This window comes from Mycteria americana, chromosome 1 (genome assembly GCF_035582795.1).
Source record: "Mycteria americana isolate JAX WOST 10 ecotype Jacksonville Zoo and Gardens chromosome 1, USCA_MyAme_1.0, whole genome shotgun sequence".
Classification (NCBI taxonomy): Eukaryota; Metazoa; Chordata; class Aves; order Ciconiiformes; family Ciconiidae; genus Mycteria; species Mycteria americana.
Genome location: NC_134365.1, coordinates 25027651 through 25048188, shown reverse-complemented (window position 1 = coordinate 25048188; position 20538 = coordinate 25027651). Strand labels below are relative to the sequence as shown.

The 20538-nt window shown below is 40.5% G+C and overlaps 1 protein-coding gene across 2 annotated transcripts in view; it reads left to right on the top strand.

The window, feature by feature from the left end:
• Positions 1 to 17521, top strand: part of LOC142404576 (ADP-ribosylation factor-like protein 8B) — a 28574-nt gene extending 11053 nt beyond the window's left edge. The window contains exons 3-7 of one of the 2 annotated variants that reach the window (XM_075491538.1): positions 8332 to 8405; positions 8758 to 8851; positions 11017 to 11084; positions 14519 to 14589; positions 17130 to 17521. In XM_075491538.1, the coding sequence (XP_075347653.1) occupies positions 8332 to 8405; positions 8758 to 8851; positions 11017 to 11084; positions 14519 to 14589; positions 17130 to 17179 (357 nt within the window). In that variant the 3' untranslated portion in view covers positions 17180 to 17521. The remainder of the gene's footprint in view (positions 1 to 8331; positions 8406 to 8757; positions 8852 to 11016; positions 11085 to 14518; positions 14590 to 17129) is intronic. The other variant, XM_075491539.1, reaches the window with a different exon arrangement.
• Positions 17522 to 20538: the final 3017 nt, after the last annotated feature.

Sequence of the window (20538 nt, the reverse complement as noted above, 5' to 3'; positions counted from 1 at the left end):
TATTATGATATCCAACTGTCAGCTATTATTAAAATTCTTGGATAAAGTGTTGTTTTACTAAACCTGTGAAGTCCTTCAAACATAGCAGGAAATGATCTTCATGGTAAGCAGATAGGTAGGTCTTACGTCTGACCTTTTTCAAATGTCTCGGGACACTGCAAAACAGAATCCATTAAACTTACTGTAAGAGCGAGGCTGAGAAACTGTCTGAGTCAAAAAGTCATCAAGTGAGAAAGTGGCATTCCAGAAGGCTAAGACTGATCACCTTAGGCAAAGAAAGTTGCAACACCAAGTAGGTGATACTAATCATTTATCTGTTTTTTGCTAGACTTTGGGGAAGACCACTAAGAAGGAAGTACTGTGGTAGTGCAGCATCACTGCCTGGTTTCTTGACTACAGTTCTATCTCCAGGTTACATACAATTCCAGAAGGCAACAAGAACTAAGGAGCCCACGGTCTTCTTTACTTTCTTCCTATTTTGGCAGTCATTTCCAGAAGCTAGCAGATTTATTCTCATATTTAGTCTCTAATCCTAGAGTATAAAAGTATCATTGCTGGCATGCTTGTGTGTATGAATATTTATTTGAACCACACTGAAAGAAAAACACTGATTTATGCAGGCCTAAACATTTTGTAGGAAGATGCCAATTTCACGTGGTCTTTAACTGAAGTTGAGCATGATCAGAAATGTAAAGCTGTCAGCTTTAACCATGAATTGTCAAATTTTGGCTTGTCAGTATATTTCATAAAACTTGTCACCTATTATTTCCAAAAAAAGAGGAGGCAAAGAGGAAAGATTTTACCATGCAGCATTTGAAGTCTAAGCAGGAAACTTTATGGATATTTAGGTTGTGGTTGAGGTATTAAATTACAAGATGATTTCCAGCATCAAAATACCTAATGTACTACAAGTTACGGCTCTGTTACAACTATTTTGATGAAGTTCATAATGTAACTGATGGCTATCATGTTTTTATGACCAAAAAAATCTATGAGTAAATTAATTTGGGAGTTTAATTCCAAGCAAGTTTTGTTTCCTGAGTGATTTGATTTTGATGGGATTGCTCTATTTTTGGATTAGCTCAGAATTAGTAATCTTTTTGCCTTGGTGAGATGTACTGTTCAATAAGCTAGACAGTAGCTAAAAAATTTCTGTTAACAAAGCAAATTTCGAGAGCCTCAGAAGACATGCATCGTGAACTGCTATTTTAAACGATTGTGAAGCTCCAACTAATCAACCTTTGATTCTCGCAGTGATGGTCTTAGGATAGTCTTGGGTATAAAAAAGAAATAGAGCAACAGAAGACAGGCATACGCACAGGCAATGCAGCAGCTTCATTTTCCTTGCTCTTGCACTTCATTTTCTTAAAATAGCACCGCCAGCCAGTTTCTGCACCCCCCTGGATATTGCAGTCGGGGGGAGCAGTGAGCTGCTGCTCCGGGGACTGGAGCTGCGGAGGTTGGGCTGCGGTCACCCCAGCTGTCACCACTAGAGGCCAGCGTCCTTCCACGGGAGCTGCAGCCCGGGCCAGTGCAGGCCAGTCTGCTGGAGGGCGAAGCCAAGCCTCGCGATTTGCTCAGATGTGGCAGAGAGGGAGGAGGAGGAGTATCCCGGCTCTGTGTGTTCCTCTTCCAGCTTCCTTGGTTGCATCGCTCCTCCCTCCTCTGGACAGTAGAGTTTTCAAGTCTCCAAACATCCTCATAGAAACAGAATCCTCTTGCTTTGTAATGCTTCATCCTGCTATTCAGCAGCAATTAAAAAACATCTTACCTGTCATGTCACCATCTCATGTGTCGTGCAGTAATACAAGCCTCTGTGTGTACTGCCTGTATAGCTCCAGCAGTGTTTCAGCAAGTACTGGCTATTCCATATGGCTTGGGTCACACTGAAAAGGCTGTGCCGTATCTTGGCTGATTTCAAGTCAAAGTGGTTATTTCTATACAGAAAAATTTTTGTGGGATGTCCCAGTGATTTATGAAAGTTGTATGTAAGGAAAAGCTGTACTGCTGGATTCAGAAGGGCTGTGATCCACAGCAGGAAGTCCAGTTACTAGTGATACACCCCAGGGATTGTTTTGCATCTTCATTAGTGACCTGGATGATGGGACGGGGTGCACCTTCAACAAGTTTGCTCATCGTACAAAACTGGGAGGAGTGGCTGACACAGCAAAGGGTTATGCTGCTGCCATCCAGAGTGACCTCAACAGGCTGGAGAAATGGGCTGACAGGACCCTTATGAAGTTAAAGGAAAGTACAAAGTCCTGCACCTGAGAAGGATCAACCCCAGGCACCACTATAGGCTGACTGGCTGGAAAGCAGCTTTGCAGAAAGGGACCTGGGGATCCTGGTGGACACCAAGTTGACCATTTGCGAGCAGTGTACCTTTGCAGCAGAGAGACCAACGGTATCCTGGGCTGCATTAGGAAGAGCTTTGACAGCAGGTCAAGGGAGGTAAAAAACCCTTGCCATGCAACCCCAATACACCAAGCCGGGTTTTTAAGAGAGAGGGCTTTATGTAAAATAAAACCTCCTCTGTCTTTGGGATATATGAAACTCCTGCCCACTTGGAGCAGAGGGAGAGGCTGTGAAGCTGTGAGCATTTCCAGGAGGGAGAGTTCAGTCATGTTTGCATGACAGGACAGTCTGTCACCTCCCTTTTACTCAGCACTGGTAAGGCCATACCTGGAGTACTGTGTCCAGTTCTGGGCTCCCCAGTACAAGAGGGATGTGGAGCTACTGGATAGAGTCCAGCGAAGGGCCATGAAGATGATTAAGGGACTGGAGCATCTCTCTTATGAGGGGATGCTGAGATATTTGAGACTGTTTAGCCTAGAGAAGAGAAGGCTCAGGGAGATCTCATCAATGTAGCCAGAAGATGTAGCCAAACTTTTCTCAGTGGTGCCCAGTGACAGGACAAGTGGCAGTGGGAACAGACTGAAATATGAGAAATTCCATTTAAACCATAAGAAAAAGTGTTTTTTACTGTGAGGGTGATTGAACATTGGAACAGGTTCCCCAGGCAGGTTCTGGAGTCTCCATCCTTGGAACAGTCTGAGAGCAGTCTGCTTTGATCAGCATGAGTTGGACTATACAATCTCCAAAGGCCCCCACTAGCCTCAGTGGTTCTATGATTCTGTGAAAAGGAGGTACATGAGGGCTAGAGAGTGGCTCAGAGAATAAGTATGGAGCATACTCAGAATTACTCAATGATCAACTAAGAAGGAAAAGTATGAAAGCACTCTCCCATCTGATAGTTTGGGAAGAGAAGCTCTGGAGACTGTATCTGTGCTGGGAGTTGTGCGCTGCAGTGTGAGACAGGATCATGCATTAGATAGGAACCTCTGCAGTGGTCGGGACAAACACATGGGGCCAGAAGCCAGTGTCCTGAGGCAGAACAGGCAGTGTTGAATGTCTCACCAGTCATTCAGGGTAACTGTTAGGACTCCTAACAATGAGGACCAAGAGTTGATCTCAAGGAATCACCTAAACCAAGCTTGTGCTCTGAGATGAATCAGGTATTTACGCAAATATCTTAGGTAATTGTTTCTTAGAATTTGTTCTTCCATGAAGAAGGTTCTACAATATCCCTTGTTTTGTACAATGTTCTTTCACTCTAAGTGTTAGAAAGCTTTTTTCCTAATATCTGACGCGAGTTGCCATCATCACAAATTGAGCTGCTTTTTTCTTTTGTATCTGGTAGCCATTTCCTGGGAAACACTATGGTTTTGCTCCCCCCTCCCTCTTTATAGGTCATATTTTCAAAATCTCTTCTCACCTTTCTTTTCTCATCTGGACTTTTTCAAATTTTTCTGTGTCTGTTGTATAGACGTGCTCAAAGCCAGAGCCTCCCTGACACTGAGGACAGGGCAGTACATACTTCCAAAATTGTACATAAGATGCTTCTGCTAGTACATTATGATTTAAGATCTGCAACACTGTTGAAACACATAGTTAGTTTGTGAACTGCTCAGGCTTTTTGTCCTGCTTTTTGTCCTTAACCTCTACCTGGTTATTATCTGTTTTGTGCTAGTGCATTTGGTTCCCTCTGTCCAAATGTAGCATTTTGAACTTGTGTGTGTTACATTTCAGCTGCCTTATTTCAGGCCATCCCTCTAGTAGGTCCAGATACTTTAGGATTCTGATCTTTTTATCCACTCCCAGCTTGAAGTTATCTGCAGTTTACATAAACATATGTTCTATTTCAGCATCCTGTTGGGACACCTGGGAACCGTAAATGCTGTCCCTGGTTAGCTCTGTCCTCAGCAGCTTTGCCTCATTGATAAATGCTGGGAATCAGTCAGGATTGCTCAGACTTGAGAGGCAGAGGGCAAGGGGGACACACGAGGAGAGTGCTAGGAAGCTGCTCTATGGGATTAAATCTGTCATGGGAGAACATCCTTTTCTTGTCTAATCTACCACTATTAGATTACCTTTTCCCAGCATACACGCTGTTGCGCATCCTCCTGGCTTTTCTCTGCTATTGAGCTCGTTAGTCACATCCCAGTATATGTGGACTTGTCTGTGTACAACATGGTGTTGGATGTTGCTGGTGCTACCTTATTCTGTCCAAATACTCTTCTGTGTTTAGAATTTCCTCACCTGTTGTGGCTGATATTAGGTTTTGTGGCTGATATTTTCTGAATACTTCCAAGCAGAAAGATATATTTCTGAGTTCAAGTATTTGTAGTGTTGGATTCAGCTTGCAAATTAAGATGCCTGAATGTAAACAGGTATATGTCTGCAATGAGGGTTAAGCTCCTTTAATAATAGTCAGAGGAGCTCTAGTCAGTACTGTCAAGCCTAGAGCGTAATTCTGTCATCCTAAAGAAGACGTTGCATCTGGTCAGCTGAATAGCTGTCTAGGCTTCACTGACTACTGTGAGATCGTAGGTACTGAACCCATGCATTGCCATCGAGATACAAATGTGTCATTGTACACATCTCTGTCCACAAGAAATATCCTACCCAGCATGTCTGACAAAACATGTAGAACTGACATCTAGAAAATACTTTTCCCGTAACTTTCTCGTTAACCGTCAAGCCTTCTCACAATATAAGCTAATTAAAAGAAACACAACTAGAGTGTTAATGAGCCTTCCTGTAACTGAAAGCTTTCGAAAACCTTTGAACCTACTTCCCAGCTGCATTTTTGCTCAACTCTCATGATATACCTCTGTGCAAAAATAAAAAAGGATTTGCTCCTTAAACATAGCCAGTAGCTGTGGTCTTAAGAAGGAGCCTTAGATCCACATGAAGAAACTGAACAAGAGAGATATCCAGAGAGATTCCTGTTTTAGAAGAATTTGATTTAACAGGTAAGTATAAGCACTATGGTAAATGATGATTCCAAAGTATGGTGATTAATCTAGTTTACAAATTAAAACATTGCATTATTTTATGAGAGTGTGGACCTGCAAGCACGATAAGAGTTGCTGCTCTATAGGAGTAGACAGGAGCAAATAAAATAGTGATTTATAAAATGCAGTAGAAATAAGATGTATGCCTTTGAGACTGAGCCTAAACAACGATTCCTTGAGATTTTAATCTCCTGTGAGGCCATGGTACTGGGTATCAAAGAAACTTTTTCTCTGTTTGGTTTGGTCATTCTGTAGGCATTTTCTAATTCTTAAAATCAGCTGGTCTTCTAGGGATAAAATTACCTCTTAAATATTACGAAATTTTTATTCTTGAGGGGCCAGTGAAAGCCATGGGAGCAATTTGAAGTCCAGTCCCTTTTTAAAAACACCCAGACAAAATAAACTTCTTTTTATAGCTAGCTGTATGTTCTGTTGTTAAGGTGTAGTCTCCTGTCTCTCCCAGTTCACACCCAGAATATACTTTTTACCTGTGTATTAAATACTGGGATACAAAAATAGATGATGTACAAAACATGCAAGGCTCATGCAAGAAAACTTCTTTCATGCTAAGACCTCTCCCCTTTCCTTCCTGGGTGCCTCTTGTATTCTCCCAGTCCTGTCTGTTCAGTCATGTACAGTGGAAATGGTTTGGGGCAGAGATTTGTGTTTTGAATGAAGTAGTTAACTCTGTCATTCACTATTCAATATAATAACGAGTATTAGAAAGCTACTACTAGCACCATTTTAATTTCATAGGCAAAGAGGTGAAGATTTTTTAATTTATTTCATGCATTTATTTTCTTTCCCTATTTCAGGTAATTATAACTTAATATATTGACGTAAACTGGGTTCCCAAGCACTATTAAAAACACCTAGTCTATCTTGTGTCCTTCATGTTGTACTTTAATGAATAGCTGTAAGCCTTATTAGGGAAACTGACTGGAAATGACTTATCTTTCCATTGTTTCAAGGTGACTTTTTCTCCTAATGAGAATAATACTTGTTCTGCAGTGCAATTTAATGTAGTATAGATATAGTATATCATCAAACAAGGACAAAACCAGTATTTCTTCATCTTGTATTATTTATTTTGTGATTAGTCCAGGCTACATAATCTTGTAGATTTTTGTGGCTACCAGGAATAATCGCTGTCAGTCTCCAAAAGTCTAATCTTACTACTGGCCTTCCCTGTCCTCTTTCCTCTTCTTTCTTCTCTGATCTACCAAGAAAATAATTTAGTTTCTTTTTCCAGACACACAGATGTGCACCAGATGGTTACTGATAGTTTCAAGGTCCTGATGAGTTATTAGAATAATTAGTGTTGGTGTGAGGTTTGTCATCTAACCATAATACTGAACTGTGTACTCATCTCTTTCAAGCTTTTAAAATAAAAGCTTTATTTTATTAAGACTTTTGAAACAGCACTTCAAATGTCAGTGCAGATAAAATTGATACCTAGTTCATGGTCAGAAGTTCACTCAACTTTCTTTCATATGTAAAATTCTTGATCTTATAAAGGGGATCAAAGGCAATCTACATTTAGATGATATACTAATTTTATGCCAGAAGGAACAGTAAGATATCAATCGGAATTATTTTAATGGTGAATTGGAAAATATTTTTTTCTAAAATATGAACATAAGGTGTTGAAAATGATAGAGAAATTGATACATAAATATGGTTTATGGATTGTGGAATTAAAAATAGAGTCCACAGGCCTTATCCCAAGGGTCTATTAAGTCTCGCTCTTTTGTGCAAGTCTTTGTTGCCACAGCAAATTTAATATGTTTGGATTTATAAAGTATAAATATGAAAACAACTCTTAAGAAAATTTTGCTTCTGTGTATGTTACTTCCAAATTTAGTTTGTGCTGTAATAGATATGCCTCCTAGATCTAGTATAGTGTACATATTGTTTTGATAGCTAAATCTGATTAAAATAAGAAAGAATTACTTCTCTTTGTGCTTGACATAGGAAGAAATCCATTCCTTTTATTTTTCAGTGTTCATCATTATTTTAATAGGTGTGTCACTTGTAACACAACTGTCTTTGGATGTAGCTGCAACAGCTACGTCATCACGGAGCCCTTGCCTGCATGATTCAGATCCTTTCCTTGGTATTTTGATCTTGGAAACAGTTTTGAAACAAGATTATTGTCATCCACCAAAAATACTGAATTTTTGCAAGCAAAGCAGAATAAGTAACTCCTGTACAGAAAAATAACGTGCTGGCCTTTTAACGATAAGGAATTCAGTGGGATCGCCAGACACTGATAGCATAAGTATTTGCAGGATTGGAGCTTTATAAAATCCCAAGCAGAATTTGTTCTTTCTTTCCTTAAGATTCACTGATTAATCACTTCAGGCCTACCCTACACTACTGTTTCCTTTCTGGTTCTGATCAGTTAATCCATGTGGCTTTTAAAGCACATTTGATGAACAAATGGGAGAACTGTGGAGGTATTGGAGCTCCCTTGGGTATGTCATCCTTTACGTGGACTCAATCTGCTCTCCAACCAACTCTATTTACTTAATATCTGTCTTTATCCTGCTGAAGGCCTGACACAGTCTTAACTCAGGTCTTCCATGCCCCATAAAAATGCAACTTCGTAACTGTTTTCATACAATGATGCTATTCTTTCTGGGTTTTAGACTGTGTATTTGCAAGAATTCACTTTGGTATCTGAGTAAGACTTTTCTTGCAGTGAGTGGGAAAGGGTGGCGTTCTCCAAATGGACATTGGGAGCTGTTAATGTCACAGGACTGACTTGCCCTCTGAATGTGCCTGCCCCCCTCTGTTGACTGGAAGGAGCTGAGAAGACCAGTCTCTTGAGGAAGGTCACTTAAAAAACTGCCAGCATTTAGGCATTGTCAATGCAACCTGCATGCTGTATGTAAGAGTTCTTTTGTTCTGTTCTGTTATTACTGTGTAGTTCAAAAACGTTTTGGGGTTGGGGTGTTCTTACCTTTTCCAGGTATGGGACATTGGAGGGCAGCCAAGGTTTCGAAGCATGTGGGAGCGTTATTGCAGAGGAGTCAATGCAGTTGTGTAAGTTTTCTTGTGTATGCTGATACAAAATGTATTTTTAAAAATGTATTATTAATATAGATATGCTTTTCTTCCTGTCCACCTCCATCACGTAAGAAGACCCAACACGATAAAAGTAGTGTGTTTTACACATCCAGCAACCCAGATATATAAGTAATTGCATGTTCCAGGCCATTTTTTCCCCACATATTTAATTCTGTATCTTCCTGTATTAATAAATACAGGGCTTATACAACTCAGGACTGTTCTAATGCTGTTGTCAATGCGAACACATTTGTCACATTTCAGATGTTTTAATGCAACTTTCTGCAAGTGATGGACAATACCATAAATAACTATATTCCCATTGCAGTTACATGGTGGATGCAGCAGACTTAGAAAAAGTAGAAGCTTCAAAGAATGAACTACACAGTTTGATAGATAAGCCACAATTGCATGGAATTCCAGTAAGTATTTTGATTATTATTCTTACCTGAATGTAGACAGTGTAGCCTAAATCCTCATGAATTGGTTCCTCTGGACTCTTGAAAATACTAGCTTAAATATGATGCAGCCTTGATACATTGAGTGCTCTTACAAAAATTATCGTGACATTTTTTCAGAGGACTAGGCATCTTATCAGTGCCACAGTGTGTTTGTACATTTTCTCGTCTAAAGTTCAGAATAGATTTGGAAAAAAATCATTTTCACATGTGGCATTATCAGACAGTAATTACTTCCTGTCAGTCCCCTTGTTGGCTGGGGTCGAACCAGTGACCCAGATACGTTTCTGGCAGTATCTTAAGGCATGTGAGATTTGTCTTTCTGAAGATTGGCAGACGCTAACATCAAATAGTGTCCTCTGCTTCCAGAGATTGTGGAGGAGCTTGAGTTTTATGTGTCCTGACTTTTTCTTTTTCTCAACTTCTTAGTTTTGCAAACTAGACTGTGTGGAAAAAATATAAATATGCATCTGTTCTCCAGTAGGAAGTGTCAAAGAATAGTATATTCTGCTGAAATTCTAGTGAGGAATTATGGAGGTGGAGACTAACGTTGGTTTAATTAAATGTAATCTGCCAATTTAGACCTAGTAGGAATCCATCCGGTTAGCATTGATCTTTGATGCTGACATCACCAAGCAAGAGTTCATACCTTTGATCATAAGAAAGAAAACAATGGTACATACAAATCAGGAAGAAGTTACTTACAACTTGATGGCTCTTGCTTGGCCCCTTTTATGAAAGCAAATATTTGGACACTTGGCCAATGCAAGTGATCAAAGTCATCTGAGGATGAGTAGACAGCCAACATGAAATCACTGTGAGAATGAAGTTCTCGCACACCCGTTCTCGAAGGAGAGTTTTTCAAGTGACTCTCCCTCTTTTTGATAAAGTTTGCTATTATTATTGTGTTTTTATATGTTAAGTACATATTGAACAAATTCTACAGAAATCTGTAGTCACACTATTCATGGTGAGTGACATTGTCTGTCCTTTGTGCTGTCTTCACATCCCGTTTTACTTCTCACTTTTCCTTCCTAAAATGATAGGTCTCTCATATCTTCAGAAGTATTTAATTAAGTTCCTTTCCTTTTATATGTTATAATATCACATTCCAATTGCCCAGCCTGACCAGCACGGTAATTTCCAAGGTGCAGTAATGTATTTTTTACTTACTTTTATTTCATAGGTAGTAACTAGTATTGAACTTCCTTCAATTTATTGTACTCGGGCTTCGGCATTATAGATTTTGAGGTCACTTTATTAATCTGAGACTGCAAGTAATGAGTTTTAATGTGTTCCAGATTCATGGGAAATAACGGTACAGTCTTGACTCAGAATTGTAATGCATCTGGAAAACAATAATGCAATCATAGTTAGAAAAACCTTCCATTGCTTACTTTATCTTAGAATGTGCTCAATCCATTTATCTGACCTTAAGTTATACTTGAAGCCTTAAGTATTGCATAGGAACTCTTAAGTTCCAGCATCTATTCAGTAAATTTTCTGCATTTCTCAGACTTTATTCCCAATGGCTGCCTTTCTGATTTCTACCATGGATGCTCAAAGTGGAGGGAGAGGGATCAGTCATTTGGCTGGTGCTTGGGTGATACGTGGTTTGGATGCCTGTTTAGTTTGTCAGTATTAAGAAGCAGGGGAGCAACACTGTAGAGAGAATCATGTCTGGATCTTGAGGACCCAGCCTCTACTGCTGGGTCCCTACTTTTGATTAACATTAGTCTGGTCCTGTGAACTGAATGTCCGTTGGTGGCTTGAGTGCACCTGGTGCATACTCTCCTCCGGGTTTAGTTGCATGCAGTCTGATGCCATCCCATAATGCCGTCCAGGCATCCAGAATGGAGAGATGCACTTCCAGAGCAGACTTCTGATATTGATACACCCAGAAATAATCGGATCCAGTTTTCAGAGGGTATGCATCCAGCATCTGACCCTGACTAGGAGCGGGATTTCCATGATGATCCCACAGTCATTGATCATTTTGAATATGTCCGCTATTGCGTTCTAAATACTTAGCTGTAAGATCCAAAATAATGCCAACAAATGGTTAAAGACAAAAATAAACTTTATTTTATGCTCCTGGATTTAACATGAATATGAATGATTTCTTTCAGGTGTTAGTCCTTGGAAATAAAAGAGACCTCCCAGGTGCACTGGATGAAAAGCAGTTAATTGAGAAATTGTAAGTAGCTGGCCTGTGTAAAAAGCTGAGGCACTGTGAAATTTGGTATGTAAGAGAAAATCATTGATAGTCTACGGCAATAACTAGCTATAAGAGATTCCATTTTACATTTGCAGATACTCCACTTCGAGCTCTGCTGGCAGCTGAAATAGCAATCTAGGCTGATAACTGACTGCAGTAGATTTGAACCTCTCTTGATTGTTATTTCGGTTGTATAAAGTTGTTTCAGATAATCCTGTTTTCCCACCACTGAAGATACAACTGCTATAGGTAGTAATAGGCTCACTTACACTTTTCAGAGTACGTTGCAGTGGCAGTTTAATGCTCAAATGGCATTAGAACCATTTCAAACTATTGTCTGTAAATTTAAGCAATTCAGATATTTTTGGCATGTATCCAAAGCATATACTTATGGATTACTGAAACTAACTTAAATTGATGAATTGTAAGGGTAATTGTAAAGGAAATATACAATATTGTAAAAATGGCCAGTGTAGCACTAGTTTTGCAGAATAGGATTCTATGTCTCAAATAATGTAATTTTAATCAGTAGGAAGTGAAGTGATGTGAAATTTCAGTATAGAAGGATGGTCCAAAGGCTAAGCAACTAAACTGGGACTTAGGAAACACAGAATGGCTGAGGTTGGAAGGACCCTCTGTTCATCTTGTCCACCCACCTGCTCAAGCAGAGCCACCTAGAGCTGATTGCCCCGGACTGTGTCCAGGTGGCTTTTGAGTATCTCCAAGGATGGAGACTCTGCAGCCTCTCTGGGCAACCTGTGCTAGTGCTCAGTCACCCTCAGAGGTAAAATGTGTTTCTTTATGTTCAGAGGGGGCCTCCTGTGTTTCAGTTTGTGCCCATTGCCTCTTGCCCTGTCACTGGGCTCCATCTTTACAGCCTCCCTTCAGGTATTTGTATACATTAATAAGATCCCCCCTGAACCTTTTCTTCTCTAGGCTAAACAGTCCCAGCTCTCTCAGCCTTTCCTAATATGTGAGATGATCCAGTCCCTTAATGATTGTAGTGGCCCTTCACTGGACTCTCTCCAATAGCTCCACACCCCTCTTGTACTGGGGAGCCCAGAACTGGACACAGCACTCCAGGTATGGCCTTACCAGTGCTGAGTAGAGAGGAAGGATCACCTCCCTTGACCTGCTGGCAACACTCCTCCTAAGGCAGCCCAGGATACCATTAGCCTTTTTTGCCACATTGCTAGATCATGTTCAGCCTGGTGTCCACCAGGACCCCTGGGTCCTTTTCCACAAAGCTGCTTTCCTAGACATCGGCCCCCGGCATGTACTGGTGCCTGGGGTTGTTCATCCCCAATGGCAGGACTTTGTACTTCCCCTTGTTGAACTGCATGAGGTTCCTTTCAGCGCATTTCTTCAGCCTGTGGAGGTCCTTCTGGATGGCAGCATAATTCTCTGCTGTATCAGCCACTCCTCCTAGTTTTGTGTCATCAGCAAACATGCTGAGGGTACACTCTGCCCCATCATCCAGATCATTGATGAAGATGTTGAACAGGATTGGACCCAGTATTGATCCCTGGGGTACACTGCTGGTTACTGGCCTTCAACTAGTCTTCGTGCCACTGATGGCCACCCTCTGGGCCCAACTGTTCAACCAGTTTTCAGTCCACCTCACTGTCTGCTCATCCAGCCCATACTTCCTCAGCTTGTCTATGAGGATATTATGGGAGACTGTCAAAAGCCTTACTGAAGTCAGGGTACACAATATCCACTGCTCTCCCCTCATCTACCAAGATGTAGATTTCATTGTTGAAGGTTATCGAGTTGGTCGAGCATGATTTCCCCTTTGTGAATCCATGCTGACTACTGATCACCTTCTTGTCCGTCACATGCCTGGAAATGGTTTCCAGGATTAGTTGCTCCATCAGCTCCCCAGGGATTGAGGTGAGGCTGACTGTCATGTAGTTCCCTGAGTCCTCCTTCCTGCTCTTTCTGAAGGTAAGAGAGACATTTGCTTTCTTCCACTCTTCAGGCACCTCTCCCAGTCGCCATGATCGTTCAAAGGTTATTGAAAGTGGCCTCACAATGACATCAGCCAGCTCCCTCATCACTCATAGGCACATCCCACCAAGGCCCATGGGCTTCTCTATGTCCAGTTTGCTTATGTATTCCCTGACCTGATCCTCTTCCATCACGGGTACAACTTCTTTGCTCCAGACTTTCCCTCTGGTCTCGGGCCAGGGATTCCTGAAGACTAATCTTGCTAGCAAAGGTGGCATTCAGTACTTCTGCCTTTTCCATGTGCTGTGTAACCAGCTCCCCTGTCTCATTGAGCAATGGGCCCACATTTTCTCTTGTCTTCCATGTGTCACTTACGTACTTACAGAAGCCCTTCTTGTTGCCTTTGACATCCCTCATGAGATCCAATTTCATTTGGGCTTTGGCTGCCCTAACTGTGTCTCTGCGTGCTTGGACAATGCTTCTGTATTCCTCCCAGGTTAACTGTCCCTGCTTCCACCTTCTGTATGCTTCCTTTCTGTGTCTGGCTTTTGCCAGGAGCTCATCATTATCCACTTAATGTCTCCTGGCTTTTTTTCTGGACTCGTTAGGATGGGCTGCTCTTAAGCTTGGAGATGATCCTTGAATATTAACCAGCTTTCTTGGGCCCTTCTTCGCTACAGGGCGTTATCCCATGGGACTCTTCCAAGCAGATCCCTGAAGAGGCCATCTGCTCTCCTGAAGTCCAGGGAGGTCACTATTTAGTTTTCTTCTTTATTAGAGTCTCTTGTGTGATCTCAAGACTCTTTCCTTCTTGGTGCTTCCACTCCCCATCTGCTCCAGGAATGTAATCTGTTTCCTGTATGTCTGTATCACTTGTGTGAAGATAAATAAATGAAAAAATAACAAAGTGCTCAGAAACTCTGAGGGGGATAGGGAAATTCCCAGAAAGAAACAGAAGTTAATTAAGAATCAGTTTCTTCCTAAATGTAGAGGCATCCTTTTAGTAGGAATCAGATCTGATATATTTAAGTATGATATAATAAACATCCTGGAGATTAATGGTGTGATCATTTGAGTACTGTTATTTGATTTTAAGAGTTACTAGAGATAAAAACTCTGAATTATAAGTGAAAAGAGTAAAAGGTGAATGAGTAAAACGTGAATGCTAAGACATGGTAATGTTATTTTCAGCTCATGGATTTCTGTGTTTTTATTATTCGCTATTACACTGACTTAATGAGAAATTTGAATTTTTGTGAAATGACTTTATAACCTTTTAATCTTTATAGTTTAAGAAATGTGGAGTTTTTTGTGTGCAGCAGCATAGTTTAAAAATTTAATATCTGAGGATAGAATTGAATCCACTGAGTAAAAAGTGGAAAACATGTAATTTAATGGAAATTTCTGTTGTCAGTTTTTGTGGAGTTATAACATTACTTATTTTATTATTTTTGTTTCTGTAGAAACCTTTCAGCTATTCAAGACAGAGAAATATGTTGCTATTCTATTTCCTGTAAAGAGAAGGATAACATCGGTAAGCTTCTTTTTGTTACCGTATCATCAGTGTATACTTTGGATCAGATGTTAAAAATGTTAATGAGATTTGAATATCTAACTCCAATATATAACTGAAAATCTCAATTTACTTTGAAAGATTTTGTTGCAAATATTGCATGCAATTGTATTTGTTTTAACATATATTACATGTAATTTAAAAGTCACTTGTAGAATTACTTAGTTCCATGAGAAGTTAAAAAATTAATTTGACAGGGGCCTTGGAAAAGCATATTTAAAACCCAAAGTAATTGAATCCCTCACAAAAACTGTGTTACTTTTGAAAAAATAGTAACTGGATATGAACACCTTCCAGTTATTAGGTGATAAAAAATTTTGGTGTTTCGCTCCATACATGATTTTACTTTGTTAAGCAGGCCTTACATGCATGTGGCTGTATGGCGATGTTCCTCAAACTTAGGGACTAGTGCTTTTGTCCTACTGGAGATGCAGAGAGTGTATCCTGAAGTCAGTGAGGGCCTGTAAAAGCCCCATGAAGTTGTCTTCCATCTGCCTTTGCTTTTTGCCCTTCACTCTCTCTCCCCCCGCTTCCTTCCACTTTCCTGTCCCTTTCCTCTGTCATGTTCTCCCCTTCCCTTCCCTCCACAGGGCAGGAGAAAGGGGTGAAGCACAGGCTGAGCCAGCAGCAGCAGTTGCCTGGGGGCATGCTGCCTCTGTGCCATGACACCTGGGCTTCAGAGAGCTGTGGCAGATTTCAGCTGTGTGCAGGGACATGTTAGGCAGCGAGGGCTTCTTTTGGGAATGGTGTACGCGATTTGGGTATGTTTGTTTGAAGGAGACCAGGCCCAGCTTTGCTGCAGCTTGGGATGCAACAGTTCTCTCTGTGTGAGTGAGGGAAGTACACAGAATGTACTGTTACAATGGGGAAGATTAGACTTTGGGATATAAGGACTGAGGAAGACAACATAGTCAGGATTATCTGCATAGGTGAAGGGCAGTGAAGGTGACTGAGGTTTTAGAAATGCAGTGCTTGATCCTCATCAAATTGGCAAGGCTGCAGTGGAGGATCTCAAAAGTGGTATTGTGACTAGAAACTGGTAAAAATAACCTAATTTCTGAGAGGATCCTGGAGAAAATAGGTTTGATCCTGGTTCATTTATATGGATGGCCTGGAGGAGAAAAGCATGCAAAAAAAGCATGCTAAAATTTGCAAATGGGAAAGTAATGAAAAGAATGATACTAATGCAGAACCGTGTAGATCACTTACTTGTGGAAGTCCTGGGAGCAGTGATGGAAAAGACTCAAATCCTAACTGAGAATCAGTCAACTATCTTCCAGTGTAACATTGTGCCTAGATAGGCTAACCTGGTTCCTGAATATTTGCGCAAAGAAACAACAAATGGGAGCAGACTGCGTATATCACCTGTTTGGAACTGTGCGGGCATTACTGGAGCAGTGTGTGCCATATTTTGAGGAAGACCTTGAGAAACTGAAAAGAGATTGGGCAAGAACCTAGGGAGATCAAGGGACTGGAAAATATCCTTTATAATGAAAAACTATAATGAAAATATATTTAGCTTATTAAAGTGATGAAACTACTAGGCTGTTAAGGAGAAGACTGGGAGCCGTCTTCTTCCTCTGCATTTTTGATTGATGTCAATGCAGTTGAATGAGATGATAGTCGTTTTTCAGTGCAAACTGCAGCCTAGCTAAGTGGTCTCATCAGGAGGTGTAGGTGTAAGGCTGCCCGTTTCTGTGTCCTGAGAGACTGTGGAAGATGAGTATATAGTTATTAGCTTTGTCTTAGAAGCCGTGGGATGCTTTTGTCTGCAGTCTCAGTGCCTAAGCTGGTCTGCCAGGATATTCATGGAGTGCTGTCTTGAACTTAGGACAGATGTGGCAACAAATCTAAATTTGAGGGCTAGAGCTGTTGCTGCCCCCTGACATCCTTCCTGCCTCCCTGACAGATGTTACTGCCTTGAGGCAAAAACATCTAATCTGCTCATGAATCAGTTTGTGAACTGCTGCAGTGTTCAGCCCAATGCATTAGATTTTATCAGGAGGGGTACCAGTCTCAGCTATCAAATTTTAGTCCAGTGTTTGCATGTCTTTCAGAGATCTTGGACTCCTACAACCTACCTAAATGGCTTCTTAATGCTTTGTCACATGTTTACCCTTCTCTTTCCTTCTGGTTGTGTATTTCTGCCTTTGTTCTCACACTGCATTTCATTCTAGTCTGGATTTTACAGTTCATTTTATGGTCATCTTAAATCTTTGCTTTTCCAACAGTTCTTCATCTGTGGCTTAGAGAACTTGATGTCAGTCATCATATTTCAAGAATATAAAATGCACATAATTTAAAAACAAACAAACAACAGAAAAAAACCCTACCTGGAGTTTTAAGTACTGAATTTTTAATTAGGTATAAATGAGAGCCTGTGGTTTCTGGGATTTGTTTGGGGTTTATTTATTTGTATTAACCTGCTGGTGTTCTGTTGTCCTTTTACACTCTGCAAACAGGCTGTTGAGTGTTTCATTTTGTTTTATCTGTCCTGGCAGACATAACATTACAATGGCTTATTCAGCACTCCAAGTCAAGACACTGTTGAAGAAAACTTTTGCTGAAGATAACTCTTTCCCAATCACTTTGACTCCTATCAGCTATACACAACTGAAAAGATAAAGAATGCAACTGTGTACTACCAGGACTCACTTTGGTCATATTTGTTAACAGAAGTAAAACTGAGTTATAGCTTGTCTCTCTATTTTCGTTCTTCTTTTAAAAATCCAGATATTTGTCTGCCTAGGTGAAATTCCTGAACGCCTTAATACAAGACTGAAAGAATTCAATACTTTTTTGGGCTGAAAAGTTTGAGTTTATGCATGTGAACTGTCAAATACTTAGTAATTTTTTTCTAATTTGGAACTGAATAAACTGCACAGTGGAAACAGATATGACTGGGTTTTTTTTAATGTATCATATAATTATTCATACAGAATGTTTTCCCTGCAAGCACCTGTAGTTAAGTATCAATAATCAATTAAAACAATAATTAAAAGCATCTTATTTGAACAAAATGCTGTTAGTCAGAACACTTTCAAATACTCTGATTGGTGAGAAGTTGTTTCCAAAGTTGTGTATTTGTAGTTATCTAGATTTTCCAGTCAATAATGTAAATGATTCATGCGAATATTCTTTGGGAATTGAAAAATAAAACAAATTCTAGACAATCCTGTCCTTCTCTACTGGGAAAGGAAATAGTCTGGAATTGCAGCGCATGTTTTTCTCTCTTAAACTGAGAACGAAATACAGAGAGAGAGCAGGTGAGATCATGTGCATCTTTTCTGACATTATTACCCCCCAAATTAATGGATTTCCAAAGCATTTTTCTTGTAAATGAAATAATTTTCACAGTGCTTCTGGACTACTCTTTCCATTCCTGAACCTTGCAGAATTTTCAAGTATACAGCCTAATATAGCTGGGCTCTGAAGTAGGATTAGTTCTTTTGAAACAGATTAAAGGGAACAATTCACTTTTTAAATTTTGATGTTTTGCTAACATCTTACAGATACCTGCTTCCAAGTGCTTCACTTAGAAGCACTCTGATGGAAATTCTTCTGAGAGTTTGGAAATTCTGTTAAATATGGAAAGTTCATGTCAAGAAATAGTAAATAGACTTAAAACTTATGCAAGATAGATGCTCAGTGGCCAAGCGTTTCAAGGACACTTGCAGATCTAGGAGAAGTTCTGGGATGCTGGTCTAAAGATGTGGTAAATCAACTGATTGCTACAGTATTAAAAAGGTTATAAGTCATTTATGCAGTTCCTGCACTTAAGTACTTGAACTATAAAAACGGCAACATTTTTTGTCATGTCTGTTTGAGGATGCTTTTAGGCTAGTGGCTCTGATAAGCTGCTTAAAACATGCTGCACTGACTTGATAAAAAATCTCGAGTGTCACAGGAATGCTACTACAACACGATAGTCAGGTTATAGCACTTGTTCATAAATGTTTGCAGTATTACCTGCAGAAGTCTGGCCAGAGAGGCTAATTTTTCTATGTTTACATGAAAATAATTTGACTATGTGTTAAGTGAGTGCTGAGTGCTCAGTCAATAAGTAAATAGTGGATGTTCCTGAAATGGGATGTTGGAAATGACCTTCCAAAATCTGACATGCAATCCATCTAGTGACATTTGATTTGCTGAAAAACCAGCATTAGATGGCTAAGGTGGTGAATTTTGAACACTGTTGTTGCTCATGGAATTTTGAAGTAGAGCTGTTGCAAAATGCACTGGAATTGCAGTCATTATGCGTACAACACAAGAGAAGAGCCACTGCTGTACCAGTGGTCTCAATAGCCTTCCTGTAGTTGCGCTTTCTGACGGTAGTGCCTCATCCTTCCAACCTACTGTCGTGGCATGCAAGGTCATGCTTCTGGCGTAGGAGCTCCATGTCAAATCTTACTGCATCACTCCTTAATCTGGACCTCTCGCCCCTTCGCTGCAGGAGTTTTGTGAGTGTGGACACAACCTCTTTGCAGGTTGATTGGAACCAGTCAGTTTTCCAAGATAGCACTGGTGAGAAAAGCAGTGCTGGCTCCTACCTTTCCCTTGCTTTGCTCGATGTAGTATTTCCTTGGGAGATGACCAAAGAAGTTAACTTCCTATATGTGGTATACACACCACCAAGTGTATACCAATCACCAATGCAAGCTAAAGACAACCTGTGGAGGGAGAAGGTTAGGTTCCAGGTTGGCTGAATGAATCTGTGAACAAGAGATGAGAATGAGCAATTCTGTTATTAAAATTATCCCAGGGTACAGCATACGCTGATTTTTTTTCTCGTTTCTCCTACTATGTGACCTTGTATCTGAACCTAAGGCAAATCAGCACAGGCACTGACCTCACTGTTCCCATTTGAAACAGCCTGTCTGTTTTTCAACAACTTGCCTTCAAGTAATTTTTCAATACGGGCTTAGCTGAAGATGGGTGTTTACTGTCACACTCAATAGCTTTGTGGGAAAGATGAATTGTAGCTGACTGACAACTCTGACATCCTATTTCTGAGACTGTGTATGGCCATGAAGTGTTACAGAGATCTAGACCACTGGAGACGGTATTCCATCAAAGTTGTTTGGAGAGGTCACAAAATTTCTCTGCAAAGCAGCCTCTGCGCAGGGAGTGTCCCCTTGCTCAGGCAGCAATATATACTGCAGGGCCTTGCATGGGTCCCCATTAGTTGTGTTTCAGAAGCAGGGGGGGCACGGAGATACGTGGAGTGACCACACTGTGATTGCTTTCCACTTCTCAGCACTCCTGAGAAGCTGACTGCAAGGCGGAGCGGCAGAGGCTGCTCTCGTGCTATGGTTTTGCTTGGGAGGTGGTTAAGTGCCATGCTGTGCTTGGAGGTCCTGATCCCTAGGCAGGTGTGATGGTGGTCATCTGGCCTACATGTACAACATCCTCCAGGCTGTGAGAAAAGAGCAGCGCTGGGGGATGTGGACAGTTGAGGAACTAGGACTAACCTTCAGTTTAGGCACAGCTAGTAACCCCAGACCCCACAACGTCAAGAACCCTAAAATAGCACAAGTGCAACAGTGATACAGACATGTTTCCCTTCCCTTTTTTCCTTCTCCAAGCGTAGGAACAGCTTAACTGTCACCCAGGGCTATACAGAACCACCAGGTGCCAACCATCTGTTTTACTTCCAGAACATTTTATTTATTAATTTTTCCCTGCTAGCAATGTAATTTTCCCCATATTTCTTTTCCATTTGCATTGTGTATTGTAGAAAGCAATCATGAACATAAAATTTTAGTTAAATGATATAAAAAAACCAAATCAAAGTCAAGTTTTTTATCAAATGCACTATAAAACTTTCTACATTTATTGCAGAGAGCAGTGACACATACATAATTTGTTCCTGAATAAGCTATTTTGTAAAACGCTGGTACTTCAGTCACC